This window comes from Bombus flavifrons, chromosome 14 (genome assembly GCF_040668555.2).
Source record: "Bombus flavifrons isolate JBK064 chromosome 14, iyBomFlav1_principal, whole genome shotgun sequence".
Classification (NCBI taxonomy): Eukaryota; Metazoa; Arthropoda; class Insecta; order Hymenoptera; family Apidae; genus Bombus; species Bombus flavifrons.
The window spans coordinates 11,180,807-11,202,518 of NC_138455.1; the positions used below are offsets into that span (position 1 = coordinate 11,180,807).

Genomic DNA, 21,712 nt, shown 5'->3' on the forward strand with positions numbered 1-21,712 from the left:
GATTTTCAGACACAAATATCCAAATACTTTTATACAGAGAGTCCAAAAAACGCATACAGTATCCGTATACTTATGAGCGGTAGTGTGTAACTGGCGATAAAACTAACCGTCACTTGTCCGTTTGGCGTTTCCGGCTCGTCCCATTGTATGACCATTGTGCTGGAGCTCAATGGGCGGGCGACCACCTTCCGTGGTGCAGTACCAGGTTCTAGAAGGAAGAAATTATTTTGGATTTTCTTCGAATCGCGTTTCCATCGTGGACAAGCCAATCTAGTTAGTCACTGGAGAGTACAAATAAATTCCCGGGAGCACCACCATAAGAACCAAAATTTAAAATAACAGGTATTCCAAGTAGAAAAAAAAAAAAACAAATGAAGGACAGAGCATATAATCATAATGCACTCTGCGATGTTCGTGGCATTGCGATTAAAATACGATTTACCAATGAATGGAAAAGAATGGAGGAAAGGACCGCGTGTGTCGTGTTGTAGTGTTGATTAGCTACAAGTATGATACATCTTTATCTCGATAAGTGTCGAGTGTGCGGGTGCGAACGAACGATGGACATGTGCGTGTGCTTTGAATAAATAAAAATACAAAGGATCGAATAGAGAAAAAAAACACGAAATAAAACAAGAAAATAAAAACAAAAAATAAGAGAGAAAACGAGAAATAAAAACAGAATAAAACGAGAGAAAATGAAACGAAGGGCAAACAAACGAAAAAAAAAAAAAATTGTAGAAAGAAAGAAAAATATGCAAAAATAAACAGAGAATACAAAAGACAAATATGTTTGCTACAGCACTCTTAGTATATGATTGAACTTACTGGTACCTCCATTTGTCGATTCCGCTATTGAAAAAAAGGATGAATGATTATTCTTCGATGATACTCGATTAAGTGGTATATAATGCACGGTGAAAATACGAATCGGGTTTTGCGGCTTCGTTCGTATTTTCACAAGGTGCGAAGAGTGCGCTACTTTATCGAGGAAAGGTGCAATTTCGCGTGCTGTCTCTCCGCGTATTGGTTTTACTCTTTTCCCAGAAAAGAGACGGAGAGACGTAGGGGGAGACAGAGAGGGCTATATGGGGAGAGGCAGAGACGGAAAAATGCAGAGCGAAACGAGACGTCGAAGCGCGACGCGCCGAACACGGTCCGACAAAAACACTAACACATGGTGCGACACAGAGAAAGGGGATTGGTGATAGGTGAAAAAAAATGTCTTGTCACTTACATGAATCAAATCGTGCGTCCACGGCGGACAGCATGGAAAAAAAGTACAATTTCCCTCAAAAACCGTGTCAAAACTTGTGCCTTCTTCGTGGTGCAAAAACATTATCTACGTGCAAAAATTTGTAATTCGCTCGCCGGGTTAATAAGCTACTTTTTCTCGCGTTTGTACGCGAAAAAAACTTGTCCATTCCTTCCATGTCTTTACTTATCGTCGATCGACTATGCTCGTCTTTTTGCCAGACGAATGATCGAAAAATACGCGTTAGTCGAATTAGTCGAGTGGAGTCGAGTGGAGTCGAGTGGAGTCGAGTCGAGTCGAGTCGAATGGAATTGAATTCTTCAGAGTTGCGCATACACGGTATTGGTGATTCGTTTTGAGACGAGTGACAACGCTTGTGTATCTCGACGATGCGACAACGATGACCCTGAAACGTTGGGAACGTAGCCGCGTCGACGAGAGGCGAGGTCGATTTTTGCAAATGCACAAACACCGATGGTAATGAGAAAAGCGTTAGAAGGCGAAAGGAATACTGACTCGTTTCTCCAGTGGTGACTGTCACAGGGGCACTCGCGGGACCACGCCCAATGGCGTTCACGGCTGTCACGGTAAGCTCGTACTCGGTGTAAGGGCTCAGACTCCGAACATGATAGTACATGGTCGTGATGCCCGATATTTCGGCTTCGGCTTGCTGCACGTGCTTCGGCTTATGTTGAATCACGTAGTATTGCACTTCCTCCGGATTTTTGTAGTACCATGTGAGCTTCACGGAAGTGGCGGTGATGTCGGACACTTGAACGTTCTCCGGAGCACTCGGCAAGGCTGCAATTCGTTACGTGAATTCGTTGTTTAATTGCTATTCCATCCGTGTTACGCGTCTCGTATGTATGCAGGACGTTTCAAGAAGCTGAGATCAAACTTTATCGCGTATAACTTGCAGGGTAAGTACCACGTAGTTGCATCAAAGTCGTTCTCAGCGATAAGGATAAAAGAATGTACTTTATCGTTATAAATAGGTAGATGATACTTTTCCATGTAACCGGGAAACTAGTGATATTTCACCTGCTGTTTGTTACGATTATTTTCTTTTTCTTTTCTTCATGAATATTACTACGCGCTTCTGAGGCTTAATGCCAACTATTCGAAACAGCCTGTAGCAACCGCTTCTTCGCGCGTTTCGCCTATTTTCACAAAGTACATTGTCCTCGGTCTTTGAACGTAACGCATAAGCCGATTGATTAGTCACGGAAACTGTAGCATCACGGTTCGTTGTGTACCTCGTTGGAACACAGTCGCACACAGTGATCGAGTGATTGATCGTTTTACGTAACGTAGCTCGATAGGTCGCTAGCGCGATCTCCGAGGATTTACGCGCGATTTCTATCCATCTCGGTACGATACGATACAATACGATACGATACAATGCGATACGGTACGATAGGGTACGGCGCGACACACCGCGATACAATACACGATACGATACGAAACGACAGTATTTGCTATTATACGATACGAGGACACCATACCATACGAACCTTGAACTTTCACCATCGTCGTGACTTCGATGATTCCGAGATCGCTGGCAGCCGTGCAGGTGTAGTTAGCGGACTCCTTCACGTTTGTGAGTATCAGCACGTTTCTACCGACTGGCAGATTGTCATCCGGAGTGAGATCCGTGGATGGACCTTTCTTCCATTTGACATACGGCATCGGAGAACCCACGGCGACGCAGGTCAAATTCAACGATCCACCAGATCTTACTTCGCTGACGGCGGGCGGAGGAATGGAAAAAGTTGGTGCGACTCGTCGAACTGCGTGCAAATAGAATTTAGTTATATACGATGCAAGGATTCTTTTGTCTTAACGCGTTAATTGCCGAGTCACGAGTTAAGTCCCGTAGCCACTCGACGCGACTGAAAACCTTTTTCATCTTAAAATACGTCGAATGCCGATGGAGCAACCGAATCGATGCAACCTCGAACGACGATCCTTTGCTGACAACGAGTTCTTAATACGTACGATTCAAGTGGCAATTAACGCGTGTACTAGCCGAAACCGGCAGCCGAGTATTTGATTACGCGATACTTGAATCTCGAGGGACAGAGGCGCGTAGTACCGCAAGAAATGCCGCATCATAATATTTGCGACGCGATTCCAAGCGCGCGAATCCTTTGTGCCGCCAGCTTAGTTTAATTACGCTTTAATTACGTAGCATTAATTTTAATTGCAAACAGGAAAACGACTGGGTTTAACGGCACCAGAGGCTCGGTGCTACGTTTTTGTAATGAATTTACGTTAAAACGGTAGTAACGATAAGAACTCGTTCCTTGAGATTTCCTCGGTGAACGAGGGCGGCCCGCGGCACGCCTCTACGGGGTTCTCGTGCGTTCCCCACGACTTGGCCGCCGCCGCCGCTGCCGCCACCGTCGCCGGACGTACCTTTTACGTAGAGCATAGCCGACTTGGAGTACTCCGTGCCGACGGAATTATTTGCCACGCACTCGTACTTCCCTTGGTCGTTCACGTCGGATGCGGTGATTTGCAGCGCTCCTGTAAAACACAAAGCGGCGGTTATTTTTTCGAACGTCACCGAGCAACTTCAACTACGTTCGTTAACAATTTTTTAAAGGCGACATCAAAGGGGCTGCACTCGAAACGGAAAAGAATGGAGTGGGGCGAGAACACGGGGCGGCGTCAAAGAGAGCTTCGTTTCCTGCCATCGACGTTTTCATCGCGCGCCGGTCCGCGCTCTTCCACTTCTATCGATTTTAATCCGCTTATCCGCTCTCCGAAACTTTTCCTCGATACATCGCCAAGTTTTTCGACTAACTGCCACTTTGCAGCTTGGCTAAAGTTCAAGGATGGTGCGATTCGTAGAAAACGCGCGGAGAACGCGTCGATGAAGAGCGCAGAAAGGAACGCGGACGAGCGCATAGGTAGCGAGCAAGTTTGATTCGCGATACGCTTTACGCCCACCTTCGTGGCTCTTTAGTTTCGTTTTTCTAACGCTAATTGAGTCGGTAACAGCCCTAAGAAGCTCCTATGCAACACGAAGAAGCAGACAGAGAAAGAATTCGTTTCCGAGGTTCGTTACAAAGACCGTCTATTCCACTTTATGTTTGGCCTGGCCGATTCGTGCGCGATTTCCATGATGCATCAAGCCCCTTAGCACGATACCACGATGATGAACTGGCTGTTACGAGGCGTGTGATTATCTCCGTAGACGTCACTCCTTCGGTATAATTCAGCCCCCTCCCCCTTCAATCTCTCCGCTTTCTCCCTTGCCGCACTTCCTACCTTCCTCCCTACTCTCTCGATTTCCTTCTTTCGCCACGCCAACCCCCGTACTCGCAGAGTAAACACGACGGATCAACGGGCTTGTTTTCCATCCTTTCGACGCCCGTGTTTTCTCGTACGATAATCATAATTATCGGTAGTAATTAATGGCTGCTTCCAGAAAGAAGGACCGAGCGAACGGGCGACTTGCACAAACAAATATCATCATACAGGTAAGTGTCAAGATCCGCACACTTTTCACATATTAATACACTCGTTGTGAGAATTGCAGGAACAAGTGTTTACACGTATTACGAAATTACGGTCGATCAGAGTTTAGGTAATAGAGGCCCGGCTTGAACGTGTTTGAAAAGACGAGTTTCCACCGTATCCAAATATTGATGTTCCTGTCCGTGATTCGAGTGGAAAGAAGAGGATATGAGAAACCTGGCTTCTTCGAATCAGCCTATCTTCCAACGAAATAGAATGGTAGCCGAGTGCAGGTTTAAATATTTTCCTAGCAGGCCGACAGTCCTATGGATTTGTAAGGTTTCGTTGCAAACGTGACTTCGGTGACCAGAGAAAGCGAGTACACGAGCGAACGAACGTGTGTGTGTGTGTGTGAGAGAGAGAGGGAGAGAGAGAGAGAGAGAGAGAAAGAGAGAAAGAGAGAGTAAGACAGCGAGAGGAGGGGTCGAGGGTAGAAAACACTCCATCACGAGCGAGAAGCCAGGCAGTTTGATATCGCGTACGATCGGAATACGTAATCGAGCCTCATCTACAATTTCCAGCAAGTTGACCAGGAAGGAACGCGTGGTCATATTGTTATCCCATCCAGTCACGTGCAGGTTGTTAGCGTACTCGCGAAAAACTTAGATCGCTGCCAACGGCCGAATGCCGTGGCTCGTCTTTCGCCTTTGCTGCTTTCCCACGCGTTATCGCCGACAGTTCCGATCATTTTCACTTCACGAAATTCTTCGATAGCCGAATGCCTTTTCCGTTCATCTTTCCTCCATTCGAAACTTTGAAATTTTGTTGGAAGAAAGTATTCGAACCATCACCGGGTTTACGATCGAGTTTGTCAGTTCGAAGAATCCTGTAAAATATATAAATTTATATTTTTAATTTTATTCGTATTTCTTTTACCGATTCGTGAACAAATTTTAAGCGAATTAAATGAGAAACCGCGTCCAGCATCTACATTTTGACGAGAACCTTTCGAGACATCGAGACCGCTTGTTTTTGAAGAACAGACGAAGCACGCAAAGAATAGATCGTGACTCCCATGATGACACCACCCAACGGTCGGTAGTTTTAAGCGTGATAACAGTTAGAAGGAATAACGTAGATACGACGACGACGACAACGACGACGACGACAACGACGACGACGACAACGACGACGACGACAACGACGACGACGACAACGACGACGACGACGACGACGACGACGACGACGACGACGACGACGACGACGAACAAGCTGGAAAGGCATTGGGCGTTAACGCAGCTACGGACATAACGTTAGCATCTTCTTGGCTCGCGATAAAACTCGATGACGTTCAGGCAGTGTACACGATCTATCTAGGTTTGCGTCGCGATAACGTCGACGCGCACGAAAGGGCTTTCACCGTGTAAAGAAGATGAAATTGAATAAAGATGAAAATCTATCTATACACTCTCGTCTCTTCACGCATATTCGTGTGCCGTTTTACGAGATTTCTACGCGACTCTTTGTGCCAACCCCCGTCGGGAACGTTTCAAGTCAGCCCATTTTACTCGCGCCTGTCACTTACGTCGTTCTCAAACGACTGTTTGATCGCGAAAAAGTTCATTAGACGTCGGTTACACACACCGTGTGCGTGTACACGTTCGTTCGTTTCGCAGCTTGCGGTGAAATTTAGATCAAGCTAAATAAAGTATATAATAACGCTACGATAAATTCCATCTTAAATTCTCAACGAATCGACAAGGCGGCTGGCAAACAAAAAATTCTTCCGTCAAAAACGTGGAGACTTTTTTGACGAAACAATGACACACGTTTCATCTATCGGTACGAGCAAGGAAGGAACATTTTCTCCGGGTTGGTTCTCGGAAGCCCGGTTTCGCAGGCTGGGAATACGTCTCCACATAAATATGTACAAAAGATATCGCGATGTCGCGTCGCAAAACGTACAACGAGAGCGGAAGAGCAACGCGGCCGGAAACGTCGAAACTATTTGCGTGTGTTTACTCACCAATATTGAAATATCTTTCCTTATATTTAACATCAGCGCGACGAACGAAAAATATACGCAGGGTAGTAGGCAGTAACTCGTAGTTTATTCGGCGTCGCCTATTCTATCTGGTCTGCGTTCGATACAAACTTCCATAGCAATGACCGCTCTGGGCGAAGAAAAGACAGGGTAGAGAACGAATACAGATGGTACTTGATACGGGCGATGACTTGGAAAGACGAACGCGTTCGATTCGACCGGGACAGAAAGCAAACAGAAAATATGTTTACCTCGAAGGTATAGGAGCTGCGCTCTGTTTTCTCTTTGCTCTCTCTCTTGTTTCTGCGCGTCGAAGAAGAGACGAAGGAGAAGGAGGTCTGGCTGCTGTAATTCGCGAACGTTTTAATTGCTTTCATAATTATGCTTAGTCGCGGGGGTAGCACATCGACCGCGTAAAAAAGTCAATTATAATTATCGGAAAATATTCAGAGGCGAGAGAGGTCGGTTGAAGTGGAACGAAACGAATAAAGGGGAAGCGAGGTAATGGCTCGTAGTCGATGCTTTTCCAACGGTGCACGTTCGATTCGGTCAAAATACAAACAGAAAATATGTTTACACTAGAGCCACGGTTGCATTGGCGAGCCGCGCGCTCGTTTGCCCCCGTTTCTCCCGTTTTCTCCGATACGGAGAACCTTCTCCACCGATAGAAATATACGCTGCTGTTGCGTATTAATTATCATATTAATCGTCAAGTATCATCGATTTTAGTAACGTTCCATTTCCCTCGCGGCAGCCTCGCGAACCTTGTTCCCGAGACTTTTCGGCCTCTTCATTTTTAATGGCTGACGAGAGGGAAACTCGAAACGTCGCCGGAAACAAACCGTTTCCTGTTTCTTCCCCTTATTCCTTAGTCTCCTTCCTCCTTCCCCTCTCTTTCTGCAAACGTTTCTCTATTTCGAGTTTCGCCGAAGGTTTGCTAGTGCAACGCATTAACGTTGGAATCTCGCTTTGCAAATATAAGAGAGAATGACGGCAGACGAGAAGATTATGCGGGCATGAAACGTCTTTCGCGAACATTCGAGGAGCTGCGTCGTCTGGTGAATGCGTCGCGCCGGAAAGCAAATCGAATTACCCGTTGACGTTTCCGCCTCCTCTTTTTTCTCACTATATTTACCGCGCGTTCAAGGGGGAATTTAATTGAGGCCAAACATACCGACTCAGGGGTTGTCTCTCTTGAAATTAATATTTTTAACCCATTCGCTTTTCGGTCCTCTTACGGAATACCTTGTGCACGTTGTACGAAATGTTTTGGTATTTTTCTAGCAGCGTAACGAAACCCAAATGCATATGTATCGCGACTCTAGAAATTCCCAGCCATTTAGTACAAGTATATGTATACACAGTTACGGTTATGTACAGGTTGCGTTAATATTAGGGAACACAGTCTCTGTATTTGTTGCTTCGTAAGCGTTGCTCATTCCACGACGATACGGATCATTTGTCGTAGCTTGGAAATACGCGAACAATTGTTCGTTAACAAATAACGTTTAACTCGTACGATCGATCTTGAACGAAAAATGCGCGAAATTCACGTAAATCCTCTTTATCTTTCGCCGTATACTTATTTCAGTGCGTTGTGAGTTAGCCGATAGCGAAAGAATTAATAGGATGCCGGCGTAATTAAAATTTGTTAAACCAGTGGAACCAATTCTTGTGAAAAATTTTCGCAGTTGGCGATCGTCCAGGCGGTGAATTTTCGAAAGCGTCTCTACCTTTGGTCACGGATCCGCAGAGAAGGTAAGTATGTAAGCGGAAATAAGGTAAGTTAGACGATCCCCCTTGGCGTAGCCGACGGCGTCATAAGTCAACTCCCGTGGGGAAAGGCTGGTCTAATGGCTCTGGGGGAGGTTACCGAGCAGGGTCTGTCGTGTTTTCCTGACGGCAGGAAAGGAGATCGTGGCTCTTTATAACCGCGTAACGCGTCGACAAAAGGCCGAGGAATAGAAGGAGAAGTGACACCGAGTGGACGAACACGCTCGGTGTATTCCATAGCGCCAGGTGCTAAGAAGAGAGCCGTTTCGGCGATGAACCCGTCTTGTGTTTCCATCTTTGCCCTTTTACCTCGGCAAACTTTCGTCCAACGATACTTCACGAACGTTGAGCAGAAACTGTAGTAAAGCATCTTTCTCTTTGCACCACCTACTTAAAAACTATCGCGTCGTTCGCTGCCGTTTTTACCTGCGCTCGTTAAGAACAATCCGACGAATGTATAAACGACGCGGTTCCTTCTACGTTGGCTGGTCCGCGTGCATGTTGGCTACGACGACCGTTAGGACGATTTTCATGGTTCCGGGTGCGGGGCGTGTGCCTGCCTTTTCGCATTCTTACGTTATCGTTACGGACAATTACGAAAGTTTCGAAACGATCGGGATATTACGCCGGAATTAAGATGGAAATAGGCGAGATGCGGGGTGTAAGGGGCGCAAGGGGCGGAAGAAAGAAGGGAAGCAACAGAGCGAGCAAAGGAAGAGCGAGAATCCCAAGGCAGGTGTTAAGAAGCGGCGTGGCGCGACGATAGCAGCTCCGGGCTTGTTTCGAAGTTCGAGCCCTGCTCATCAAGCCTCGCAGCTTTAATGCCGGAAATTTTACGAGTGTTGACGAAGCGTTAACTGCTGCCCTCTCGCGCTTTTGCTTCGCTCCGCTGTTGCCCTCACGGCTTTACGGCCGAGCACTGGAAAATATAATTTAACGATTCTCGATGCGTTAACTCAGCTCGTTCTCAGCTCTCTTCTCTGTACACGATTATTTCGCCCACTTCGCTGCCTTTCGCGGTGGTTTCAGCCGTTCTTGAACCGTGACACGCCAACATTCGATGTCGTATGACAAATCCAGTCGCCAGTCTTTCCATAAACGGTGACAAAGCTCGAATGAGATATTAAATTGGTTTACCTCACATGCCGGAGAATCTGCGTCGGTTTAATTCTCCTCAATTATCGTAAAGTGCTCGCCGTTCACCAAAGCGACCGTTATTTTAATACACCGCCGTCGCGTTGCTACCATGCTGTGTATAACTTTAATTAATTTGTCTCGTTTGCGCGATAAACGGAAATAGAGATTCGCGACCGCATTGTCCGAATGTAACGGGCTTTCTCTGCATTCTTGTTCTATCCTATCCCATACCAAACCTTCTCCGCTTCGCGTCCTTTCCGCTCTTCGTTTCCTCGTCTTTTGTTTGCTTTGTCGCCAAGAATTTCGGAATTACGTTCCACCTGGGGCCGTTCGCCGAAGCACGCCTTTTTACCACCACTTCATCGCGCTGTTGTCGCACACTTCACACGGCAAACTATTCGAAACGGCCGGTACACGGAGTAGCCTTTACGGCGTTTACATCGAAATCCTGAAATCGTAAAATCCCTCGCGCGACCAACCTTACACGTTTCAAGCACTTCGGCCGAGCGAATCGACAGATTCTGCTGGTACCTTGAAAGTTGAATTAGGTTCGCGACAGATATCATATTGTCGGTATTCCGATAATAAAAGGAAGAGATAACAGCTCGATCGCTTCGGAACGTCGATCGGTCAAACAATAGCGATCCAGTTATATCGTATTATACGATTATATTCCTGTATTATTTACATCGTATCGATGTTTCTTCGTATTGGATCGTACTTTCGCTTGAAAAAAAAAAAGAAAAATTAGAAAATTTGTTTGTCGCTTTGTCTTTGATAATTCTCCGAGTAAAAAGGTTAAATTAGCAAGATTAAACCGAATATTAAAAATGTTTTCCCTCCCCGACAGACACATTTTAATTTCAGTTTTTTGAAAGTGAAGATTTTCATACATTTTGCTGAAAATAATGTCACAGAGTATTACCGGAAATAATTGTCCATTAGAAAATTCATACGCAATACGTAACTTTTCGAAATACAAGACGTCTCTCCCTTATTTATCGCGCTTATCTTACGCATTAACTTTGCTTGGCGTCGTACGAGAAAAGTATAATAGAACGCGGTATACGATCGTTGGTGTCGGAATTTCTTTTTTCTCGACCATTGCACGGCACTTCGCGAAATTTAACTATATCGCCTGCAACGTCGAACGCTTCGGAGTTTCGAGTGCCACCGTTACTCTATAATAACCGAGGATGCTTTAATATTGTTAACGCGAATTGCGAATGTGGCTACGCTCGTAAATGAATGCAAACAATAGCACGGCAGACATGCAACAATGGCGATGTTAGAAACGTTCTGTTAAAATTTCAACGTTAACCTAATATACACGCTGACAATGGTAGCCGACGAAAATTAAATTTCTAGGAAATTTGAATAACGTCTGGTGCGAGACGCGCTAGACGGCCGCGCTGCTGCTTTTTCTATGGCCGACTTTTTGAATGTCACGAAACCTTCGACGCAGTTACGTAGCTGCTAACGTACGACCGTTAAACACGTTACCATACATGACGCACGACCAACGCTTTGTCTGCTCTTGCTCCTTCTAGCCGTCTTTTCCACGATTCTTCCTCGGCTCTACTACCACACGCGTCCGTCTTCTTCCTCCTCCGTCTATTTTCTTTTCGCGCAACTTGCCACATATACACGGATACGCGCGACAGTAAGTACATTGCCCTTGTCGCGTACTTTTTGTAATACATTAAGCCATATATCTTATGGGATATACGCGGAGACGGTGCCGTATGGCGATGGCTTCTAACGGTATTGACGGGGCTGGAGCTGCCGCGGATAGAAGACACGCGAATGACGTTAAGGGAGCTACTGGGCGAGCGAGCGAGTGACTGATGCGACTAGAGGGCAATGCTTTTCGCTTCGAGCTTGTCGTTTCTTCCTTCCCTTGCCTCTTTGTACCGATGCTCGGCTGTGTAAGCAGGTCTTCTTTCATTAAACGTAAAACGAAGCAGATAAAACTGTGAGAAAGTTCGGATAAAATAGAGATGGTACGACGATAACGATAACTCGGAGAACAACTCTGAGAACTTTGTCTCTCTTCCTCTCTTTCTCTCTCTCTCTGTATCCTCGTACTCCGCGTTAACCTTGCTACGTTCGTTGCATGATTCTCCATCTCTAACGAATTTTCTCGCAAGGATACGATTCTTTCTTCCAATTTACACTTCAGGTACAGTTTCTCTCAAAGTATCGAGAGTTCTTCCGTTTGTTGCAACAAGTATTCATCTTCCTTGCTATTTCCTTACCGTCTTACGCGTTAACACGTGCTTACGCGTATCCAGTTGTTTAACAATTTTGAAAACGATATCACCCTTCGAGACAGAATTTTCCTCTCCCTATTGCAGACTCTCCAGCTGCCACGCGTCTTGTCCGTAATCTATCGGGATCGCTAGAAGATAGTCCGGCAGTCGTATCCGATCGAATTTCCGTTCGAAGAAATTCCGTCGTGGCGGAGTTGCGTCGCGAGGATTCTAAGATGTCCGTGTGCAGGTTGTAAGCACGTGTTTCCACATAGGTGCAGACGGATACCGTGGTGCAGGCGTCGCGACGAGCACGCATCCACGCGATATTCCCGTTTATACGTGCCACGCATACGAGTCACGGATTGCCCGAATCGTAAGATCGACGCACGTGCGACCGACACGGTGCGCTACGATACAGCTCCGCTAACCCGTAGAAGTAACGACAAAAGGAGAATAAAAGCGGAGAATTTGGAAGATATTCGAAACGACGAAGACGAATAAATTTCGCGTTAATCGCGAGAAGACGGGTTGGCCGATTCGACGCGATGGAAAATCGTCGAGTGGCCGGGTCGTTGGGAATTTTATGCAAGCGCCTGTACTCTCAGGAACGCAGGCAGCGATGTAGGCAGCGACCAGCCAGATATATGCATAACGCGTGCACGTACACGTATCCGGGTGCGCGATACAGCCGAACGATACTAGCGTGTATGCAGCCAGCTTTCCTGCATCTAATGTATACTTTTCACGTCGCGGCAAACTGCGCCGGCCGTCGTAAAGATAGTCGGGCGAGTGCACGCCGGTATTACGTGACGTGCCGTTCGATAATGATACCGCCATTGCGATAAAAACAAAGTGAACGTTTTATATATACGCCGATATATACGTATACACGTGCGTATACGAGTGTGCAAGTCTCACATGGCTACTGGCGATGGAAAAATAACGATAATAGGTTACGTCGTGCGTTAGCTAAACAACTTTCGTATATACAAGTTGCTCGTCCACTCGTCCGCTCGCGTTCATTTGCCCCGTTATCGCAAATTATATTCGCGAATCGTCGCTTCTCGTCACGCGCGTAACGTTTCATTTTTTAGTCGCCACTCGATTACGCTTCCGTTTTTTATGGCCAGTGAGAAGGGACGAGAGAACCGCGGGATTTCCGAAACCACTCGTCTCGATCGCCGTTTAAAAGTTTTTACGGGCCACCTATCCACGCTTAAAATTAGTGGATGATCGCAGGAGAGATCGATCGCTTCAACGAGTAATCGTGTTGAGAGCGTAGCGAGCGTTCGTAGTAGTATGGGTCGGTTTATGCACCGACATTAGTTATCGACTTGCCAGGTGCGAGTATACGCGGAACGCGTCACGAGTAGGTAACGAGCAGCTGACCGAATCACGGTCGCGTTCTCCTCGATTTTTTCAAGATTTTTTTATCGCACCGAGTAGCTATGTATATGCGTGACTGAAAGATGGAAATCTGTTTAACTGGCTGTGATAGAGAATCGCCAGCCTGTCCACGCATCGACGAGCGCGTTCGTTTCGAGGAATAATAAAATCTTAATAGAAAAAAAAAAAAAAAAAAAAATATGTCTCGCGCGTAACGCTTAACGTTTATGACACAGCGTTTCACCAAAGCCTGTTTGTTTCGTCTGGAAGCGGACCGATCGGACCGAACGATCGGTTCGATCGAGGAAAAAGTGTCGGATCTTTGGCAGTTTGATCGAAAACGTCAACGATATATGTAGATCGGCGCACGAACAGACACGAAGTGTACTTCGCGAGGAGAGCCGTGCAGAGCAGGTGTGCACTCTCGGCAAACGAGATGGATGTGCTGGATGTTCCCATATCGCGTGACCACTCGATCAACGCTACCGCGAGTTGACAGTGACTTACGCACTCTGGCACTCGACGAGATATGACACGCGCCATCGAGCTTCACCCTATTGTTACCTGTAGATCGCCGCCCAACATCTTCGATTCATCCGCTATCCAGAATTTTCTTCCACTCGATCTTTCGCTTTGTTCATTAGGTTTAGCTACCCTTTAGAGTTCGTGCTAGTATCCACACCGGTTTCCTCGATAGCCTGGATCGTCACGAGATTTACTACACGTTTCACGTTCGCTAACGAGAAATTGAAATTTCCTCAAAATATTTACTCGGCGATAAAATTAATATACCCGTTACTAAAATCGAAAGAAATCTTAAATGTCAGCGTTAAGATACGCGGAGTACTTCGACGAACGTCGGTACCTTACTTTTCGAGAGTACCGGAGAAAGTAGCGAATTCGAGTTAAGATAACGTTCCAGACTGATCAAGACTTGCAGAAGTTTCGAGCTTCGAATTACGCCACCGCGTATATAATTCAGATTCGAAGCGATTCCAAGCATCTCGAATCTCCTTACAAGACACGCTGATAAGTGGCTTCTGGTTTTTCTTGAGAACGCGCAAATTCGAACATCGTAAAGAAGGAATTCACTTACCGGTATCCAAAACCGTGTAGCGTGGATTGGTCGTGTCGATGGGCAGCATGTCCCGTACCCAGGAAATGATCGGAGGCGGTGACCCAACAGCGGTGCAGAGGAGCACCGCGTTATGACCCATTTCGACCACCTTCGTCGTCGGTGCTTGAGATATTAACGGGAAACCGTTCGGCAATTTCTCGGCTGTAACAATCGAACGGTCTCGCGTTATTGTAAATCAGCGATCCCAGTGCTATTTATTTAACACGATGAAGAAGAGACGCGGGTGCACGCAGTTTCCTAGCCTCTAGGAGAATCTGTGGCGCCCGGTATGCCGCGGTCAGTCTCGCGGGATCGAAAGTTAGGGAAAGCTATTGGAACTGCGAGGATATCCCATTCCAGTTTCCATTTCTATTTCCCAGTACAGGAAACAGAGGTTTCGTCTTCTCGAAGACTGTGCAGCGATACCGGTAGATGCGACCGGATATACCAGTGTCCGAGTGTTCGAGAATAGAATCAGAATTCAATATACCGGAAAAAGTTCGTAAAACGATTTACAGGGAAGAAGAAGAGGAAGGAGGAAAGGGAGGGAGAGAAGGAGGAGAAACGGACAGGTCGGTCGATACCTCGAAATTTCTATTCTTGGACGTAGCGCGAGAGCCGATCGATTTATTCGCGTTTCTCGAGACAAGAAGAACGACGACGCGAAATTGGAGGCTGCTCGAAATATGCAGAGATAAAGATGAACGAACACGAGGCGTCGTTGCCCAACTGTGTTCCACCATCTGCATTTGTATTCCACATTTAAAATGTGAAAAAGAGCGTAGACTATGTAACTGTAAAATCGTAGTTTAATATTTCACCGCATTTTAATTCCGCTAATTATTTTCTATGTTTTCATCGTTATAGAAATACATAAATACTTTTTAACTACGGATAATAAATTGTTATAGCATCGAATATTGTTTACGATATGTCGTTCGTTTACCGCAACAATAACTCGAGATCTGCGATGATTTTGTTGATATTTCGGTAGTATCTTGCGGCACTTTACGACATGGGAAAATAAAAATTTGTTACCGGTACAACTAAAAGAGTGGAGATCTGTTGTTTCACCTATTGGATATTGTAAACCAGTACTAGGTACTAATACAGTGAATGTTTCACGTGATATTCTATGAATTATTCCTGCATATCGCGTTCTTCCATCTTCGATAATTTATAACGATCTCTCTCTCCCTCTCGATAATAACGATAACAGTAATAATAAATACTTAAACGATCGTAAAGAATAAAATTTTGAAAAGCATGGCTGGTCGTTGTTTCTTCTCACGTCATAACAGCGGTAACGCGGCGGATCCCGCGTTGTTCGACACGTTGAATAAACTGGAAACATTCGTAGAAGCTAATTCGCTGTAAAGTCAATATTTGGCGGCGAAGTTGCAAGTTTTTTCATTTCTTCCGCCGACGAGCCAGAAAATCACGAGCAACGAAGCCGAAGGCTGACGTGTCGTTAGCCGGAGATGAGATTAATTCGACTTGTTTTGCGGTGAACGCGATAGAAGCCACATTTGCCTCGTTCTTCACGTAATTACGACGATACTGCGTTCATCCTTAGAGCGAACTCGTAGTTAAAGGTAAGTTTGAGGATGTTGCACTCGAAGTTTCGAACTACTTCGCGTAGGCCTGGTTCCATCTCAATGGGGCTTACGCGTCTCGAACCTCCTCGACAAATTTTTCTTCTCCTTTTTACCCTCTTCCCTTCTCGTTTCCTATATCCCATTTTTTAAATTAGACATCCGCCGATAATTGGGTCGCGTGGGATTAATTAAAAATTCGTTCTACTTTCGAACGAGGCTCTAATAACATCGTCATTAAGTCCAACAATCTTCGACGTTTCACTGATAATTATACAGACCGCGTTACTCGCAAAGTACTCTCGTCGTTCTTACCACGTTTCTGTGGATTTCGCTTCGACGACCGACGATACAGAGACGAGACGTTGTCGCGTGTCGATTAGGCAAGAAGATCTCTTCGACGATTACGAGCTGACGCTTGTCTTGTCCTCGTAATTTTTCTTCCTCTCTCGTCACACTCGTTTCGTAATATCGTGAAAACACGAGATCTTTCTCGTCTATTATTAACAACGTACGTAACGTTCCGAGCATTTCTACAATTTTACATCTGCCATAAATGCATGTACACCCGCGGGCTATTAATATGCAAACGTTTCGCGAAAGAAACTGCTCGGATCGGATAACATCGTATTATAGATTTCATTCCTGGAAATAAACTACACGTTATTGCAATTGAAAATATTTTACTATATTTTGCTATAAAAGTGACGCAGCTGTTATTTTAATTTCGAACGCGTATGTCATCTTTGTACGAAAGAGATCCTACTTAAAGAAGTGGATGTTTTCAGATTCGAGAATTATTAGTACAATTGCCGCGAACTGGGTGAAAGTTGGGAAAGAGCGGCGCGATCAAACTGTAATTACCATGACCGGGGCCCCGGGACGGTACTTTGTAAATCGTTCTTTTATAATCTCGTCAATTAAAAGAGCAGTCGGAGCTCGAGCCAGCAGTCGGTCGTCGGTACGACTTCCGCCAACTTTGATCTAGTCGCCTGCTCTTATCGTAAATACGTAATAAGTCGGTAGAACCTGTTGGATCGGGTACGACCGTTCGCGTGTCGGTGAAACGAAGACCGCGAGATTCTTCGCCATACACGCCTTTGTAACGTCTTTGTGCTTTCTCGCGATTCTCGTCGACGTTGTTCACGAACGAGAAAGAGACGAAGAAGAACGAGAGATACTTTGGATTGAACGCCAGTACCGACGCATATACAGATCGAAGAAAAGACCAGTCGGAATCGCGTTGGAGCTCCGTCGCGCGGAAAAGGAAGCTGACCCATATTCAAATTCTTAAAACCTCGATGCACGCAACGAGGAGAAAGTCGATACAGGGAGTGGCAGCGTTCGCGACAAATCTCTGCATAATTTTGAAGAAACGCGGCGCGAAAAGGCGATTCCGCCCTACGGTTGTCGCCCCTGACACCTCGTTACGTTCGCGCGAATCTCTTGCAGACTCGGTCGAACGAATGGCCGGTGTCCGCTTTGGTTCTTCCGCGATACGTATTCCGCGAACGCGGTTGAAAGATTACGAAGGTGGCTCGGTACGACGGGATGCAACAACGCGCCGAGAACCGAGAAAAGCTAGCACAAATTTCGCTTGGTTCGCTCGGTAGCTCGGCTCCGTTAACGAGCGCGATTAAGGTGCGAGAATCGTTGGCACTTGGGTCGGGAAAGCTCGCTGCTCGGTTGGTGCACTCGAACCTTAGACGCGAGCAAGCCGGAAAAGTCGGTTGAATTCTGTCAGATTCAGCCGACTGTCGTGTCATCCAGCGGCGAAGAGCGCCGCTCCTCGTTCTTCGGGTACTTTCAGCGGATCTTCGTCCATTGTTTTCTTCACCGGCGTGGTTTCTTTTGTCCTCGTTATCGTTCGAGTTATCCGGCAGGGCGGCGCCAATTATATCGGCGACCGTGAGCGGTGTTCACGGCCGACAATAGAAATCGCCCACAGACCTTCCCGCCCCTCGAATCGTCCGTACGCCGCGACCATTCTACCTCTCATTCTCTTCCGTTACCCTTTCCTTCGCGTTCCAGTCCGCGACAAACAATTTCTCTCTCTTCGCCACCGCTTTCACCGATTACCATCGACGATACGACCGCCACAGTGGACCGCGCGACAACGACAACCTTCCTGCTAACGCCATTGCCTCTGTCGATTCGTGGATCGCCCCTTCTTGCTGAGTCCTCCGTAACCAGCTGTTTCCGATCCCGTGGCAAAAAAATACAACCGCGTCACTCGGCGAAAGAGACTCGTTGCTTCCTTTCCTTCTCACCCTTCTTGCGTCCGTTTCTTCCTTATCTCGCACAGAGTCATCATAGTCCCATCTCGTTACAGTGCTAACGACGATGTTGAAATACGCTTTTACGCGCCACCGTACCATCCTCTAGATGCTCATAATCGGTAACGTCAGTGAGAATCGAATGAAAAGTAAAAAGGGAAGAGAAAAGAATTTCCTCATCGATGATTTCTATCGCTAACCGAAAATAAATTTCATCGTCGACGATATCGGACTGGCGACTAAGTGATCGTTGAATTTGTCATTAGGTGGTATTGACAAAATCAGCAATCACTCAGTTGCCGACCCAATAGTTTTTTGATAAGCAGAAAAGAAATGTCATCGATGATGGTTACTGATGATAAAAAAAAAAAATTCTGCGATGTACAACGGTTATCGATAACCAAAAACAAACGGTCCCGTCATCGATAACGATTATTGGTACTTAAAAAAAAAAAAAAAAGAATTCCGGCATCCATACCGGTTACAAGTAATCAAAAACAATTTCGATCGTTTATAATCGTTATTCGTAACGAGAATACTAAAACTGACGTTGCGGTAACATTAAAACTTAGTATCTTTTAGCTACTTTATTTGTCGACAAGTTTCCGTTATATTTAACGATCACTACCGCGTGTCTTTCGCTTAAACGAAAATACCTTTTTCAAAATTTCTGACTCGCGATCCTTCTTTTCGAAGATAATCGTTCTGTGCTTTTTTTAAAACCATCTGTTGCTAACAACAACGTGAACGATCGCCGACGATATGACCGCCGCCATCGTTCCACGTTATCCTCGTAACGAGAACCTTCTCGCTAACGCCGTTGTCTCGGTCGATTCTCGGATTGCCTGTTTTTGCCGAGTTCTTCATCCTCTTGCCGTCTCAACGCAAAAATAATACAGCCGCGTCGTCGCTCGGTTTACCGAGTTTTCGATCAAAACCCGAGAAGAAAAACTCTCGCTGCTTCTTTCCTCCTCCCCTTCCTCCTCTTCTCCTAGATTCTTCTTTGCCTCGCTGCATCTATAGCGAAGAAATTGCAGAGTATGGAAATTCTCGCATCGAAGCGAAAAGAAGAGGAACAAGTTTCCACGACGTCCGAGGGATCGTCGGAAGACCGATCTGCCGGCTCCATCCGTTTACGCGAAGTCGCTTTAGATAACGACAAAGCGATGGATTTCCTAGGATATGGAGGAAGAATAAAGCACCGGGCGAAAGAAGCCAGTGGAAGAGAGACAAGCGCTGGGAAATGGGAGAATCAATTTAGAGCGCACTTTGTTTCATCGTTCTCATCGATTATATCGAAACGAATCGTTATCTTATTGGTGTTATAACAGATTAATCAGCAACAGGTGAGCGTTGATTTAGCCGTTTTCAGCAAGCGTAACATATTTGTTGGAAATTTCGCAGACTCCAAGAGAAGGAAACGTGATTTCACCAAATCACCAAGAACGACCAGCTCTTGCGGATCGTTCCAGCCTTCTAAATCGCCGACTAAATTCTAACAATACACCGAATCGATATAAGCGATAAATTTCGTCGATTAGACGGCCGTTGTGAAAGCTCGGTCGTGTCTGCGTCGGTCGTGAACGAATCACGTTTGGCGATGAGAGACGAACCTTCGGTTCCCTCTGCAAATCCCTTCCGACGTGGTACGGAAATAATAACGAGCGGCCGCGCGTGCTACAGGCTCCCCGGGGAATTTAAAAATCGGTCGAAGAGCAGCGCGCATAAATAACGCTTAGGATCGAGCGAAAAAATAATACCCACTCGGTGGTCCAGTTCGCCGCATCTACATTTTGATGGGGGAACGTGACTGGCAGGACCGAGACTGGAGAGGAAAAATTCGAGACGATGCGATGGTACGGCGAGAATGAATGTAGCGGCCAGGCCGATCAGAAAATTTGCCCGCGTCGAAATCGATTAAGAGTCGGGTTTCCTATATTCGAAAGTTGGCTCGTTCGAAGCGCAGATATTTCACGAGTAAAATATTCAGGATAACTTTGCCGGGAAACAAGATAGGTTTATGCGGTATCTTGGGAGCTTATCCCCGAGCAGCTTATCGAGGCGAAAGTCGACAACCTGGCGTGTTCGTTGGTTTCGCGACGTTCTCCAGCGTGTTTCCGCGCGATGAAAATCTTTCCGCCAGCTTTTCGGGGGAACACGCCATTCGGTGACAACCACGCACTTCCCTAAATCGCAATCTTCTCTGTCAGAAGCTGGAAAGAACGAGAGAGAGAGAGAGAGAGAGAGAGAGAGAGAGAGAAAGGAAGCAAAGGCTGTGTTAGCGTTCGCTACCGACCGAAAAAGAAGCAGTGGAAGGTCCGGGTCATTCTGCCAATTTCCTTTCCGAAGAACTCCTTTTCTTTTCATTCCCCTTTCCTTCTTCTTCTCTTTGCTCTCTCTCTCCTACCCACCGACGCGACGACCGGCAGGATTTCAACTTTCGTTCCCTATGGAGACGCGAACGGCCGCCCCGGACCACTCGACTGTTCCGAAACACTTGAAAACTTTCAATCGGAAACAACGCTGGGATTCTATATTGGCAAGAGCGAGCACCAGCGACGACGAGGACAACCACGTTCGTCGAGAGAACGTCTGGAAAATGTACGAACTACGCGTTCAATTGTACAATTTTCAGCTTGCAAGGATGAAACGCGTACGAATCTCTCGGGAATTATCGCTACGAATCGCGAACGATATGGAACGAAAGGAACGCGGCCTTTCATTTCCACGATAATCTAACAACGAATGTAAATCGACGAGTTAGAAAGTCGCGGGCTACGTATTACGTATAGACTTGTGTTTTGTAATTTTTCTCATTTTGCAATGCTCGCGTAACTCGTTAATTCGTAGGATGTTCAGAGACAACTGTATTGCAGTCACGGGAATGAAAATTTTCCGCCTGATCTTAATTCACCGGTCAGATGCTATAAGTCTAACGAATATGCTCGAAAGAACAGTTGGCAGACTGTAAAACGAACGTTTCTTTGTACGAGGCCAAACGGAATGGATGGCACACGGTGGTAATGGTAATTACGCTGGACGAAACAGTGGCGCATCGCGGTACGCGAGAGCCTTGCTTTTTTGCCCATTGGTTCTTCTTTACCAGAGACGGCTACGTACGCTGGCGGAAGGAATTAAAGTGGCATTTTTCAGAGGGGAACGTTCCCCCGGTTACGAGATTTCCGTCGCGGTCGTTCCGGCCTGGATCCGGCTTTAAAAGCTTTTGCACGACGATCGTGTCATCGGTCGATGGAAAATTTGCGATCGGCTGACGAGGCGGAAACAGGAATTAATACGTTGCTGTCGGGGCAGCGCGAAACGGAAGCTCAATAAGGAACGGGCCAATAAACTACACTGGTCAAAATCCGCCGTAAAAGTCCCGTGCAAGCGAGCTTTCATAATTCAATCG

General features: G+C 46.3%; 1 protein-coding gene across 14 annotated transcripts in view; it reads right to left on the bottom strand.

Annotated features, from left to right (window-relative positions):
- The window catches only part of Lar (tyrosine-protein phosphatase Lar), a 279,097-nt gene that overhangs the window by 20,773 nt on the left and 236,612 nt on the right, over positions 1 to 21,712 (bottom strand). For 11 of the 14 annotated variants that reach the window (XM_069127175.1, XM_069127169.1, XM_069127168.1 and 8 more), the window contains 6 exons: positions 14,412 to 14,594; positions 3,674 to 3,784; positions 2,770 to 3,045; positions 1,772 to 2,056; positions 829 to 852; positions 108 to 208 (listed from right to left, as the gene is read on the bottom strand). In XM_069127175.1, coding sequence (XP_068983276.1) covers positions 108 to 208; positions 829 to 852; positions 1,772 to 2,056; positions 2,770 to 3,045; positions 3,674 to 3,784; positions 14,412 to 14,594 — 980 coding nt within the window. Of the gene's footprint in view, positions 1 to 107; positions 209 to 828; positions 853 to 1,771; positions 2,057 to 2,769; positions 3,046 to 3,673; positions 3,785 to 6,746; positions 6,872 to 14,411; positions 14,595 to 21,712 lie in introns of those variants that run through there. The other 3 variants (XM_069127179.1, XM_069127170.1, XM_069127180.1) reach the window with 2 other exon arrangements.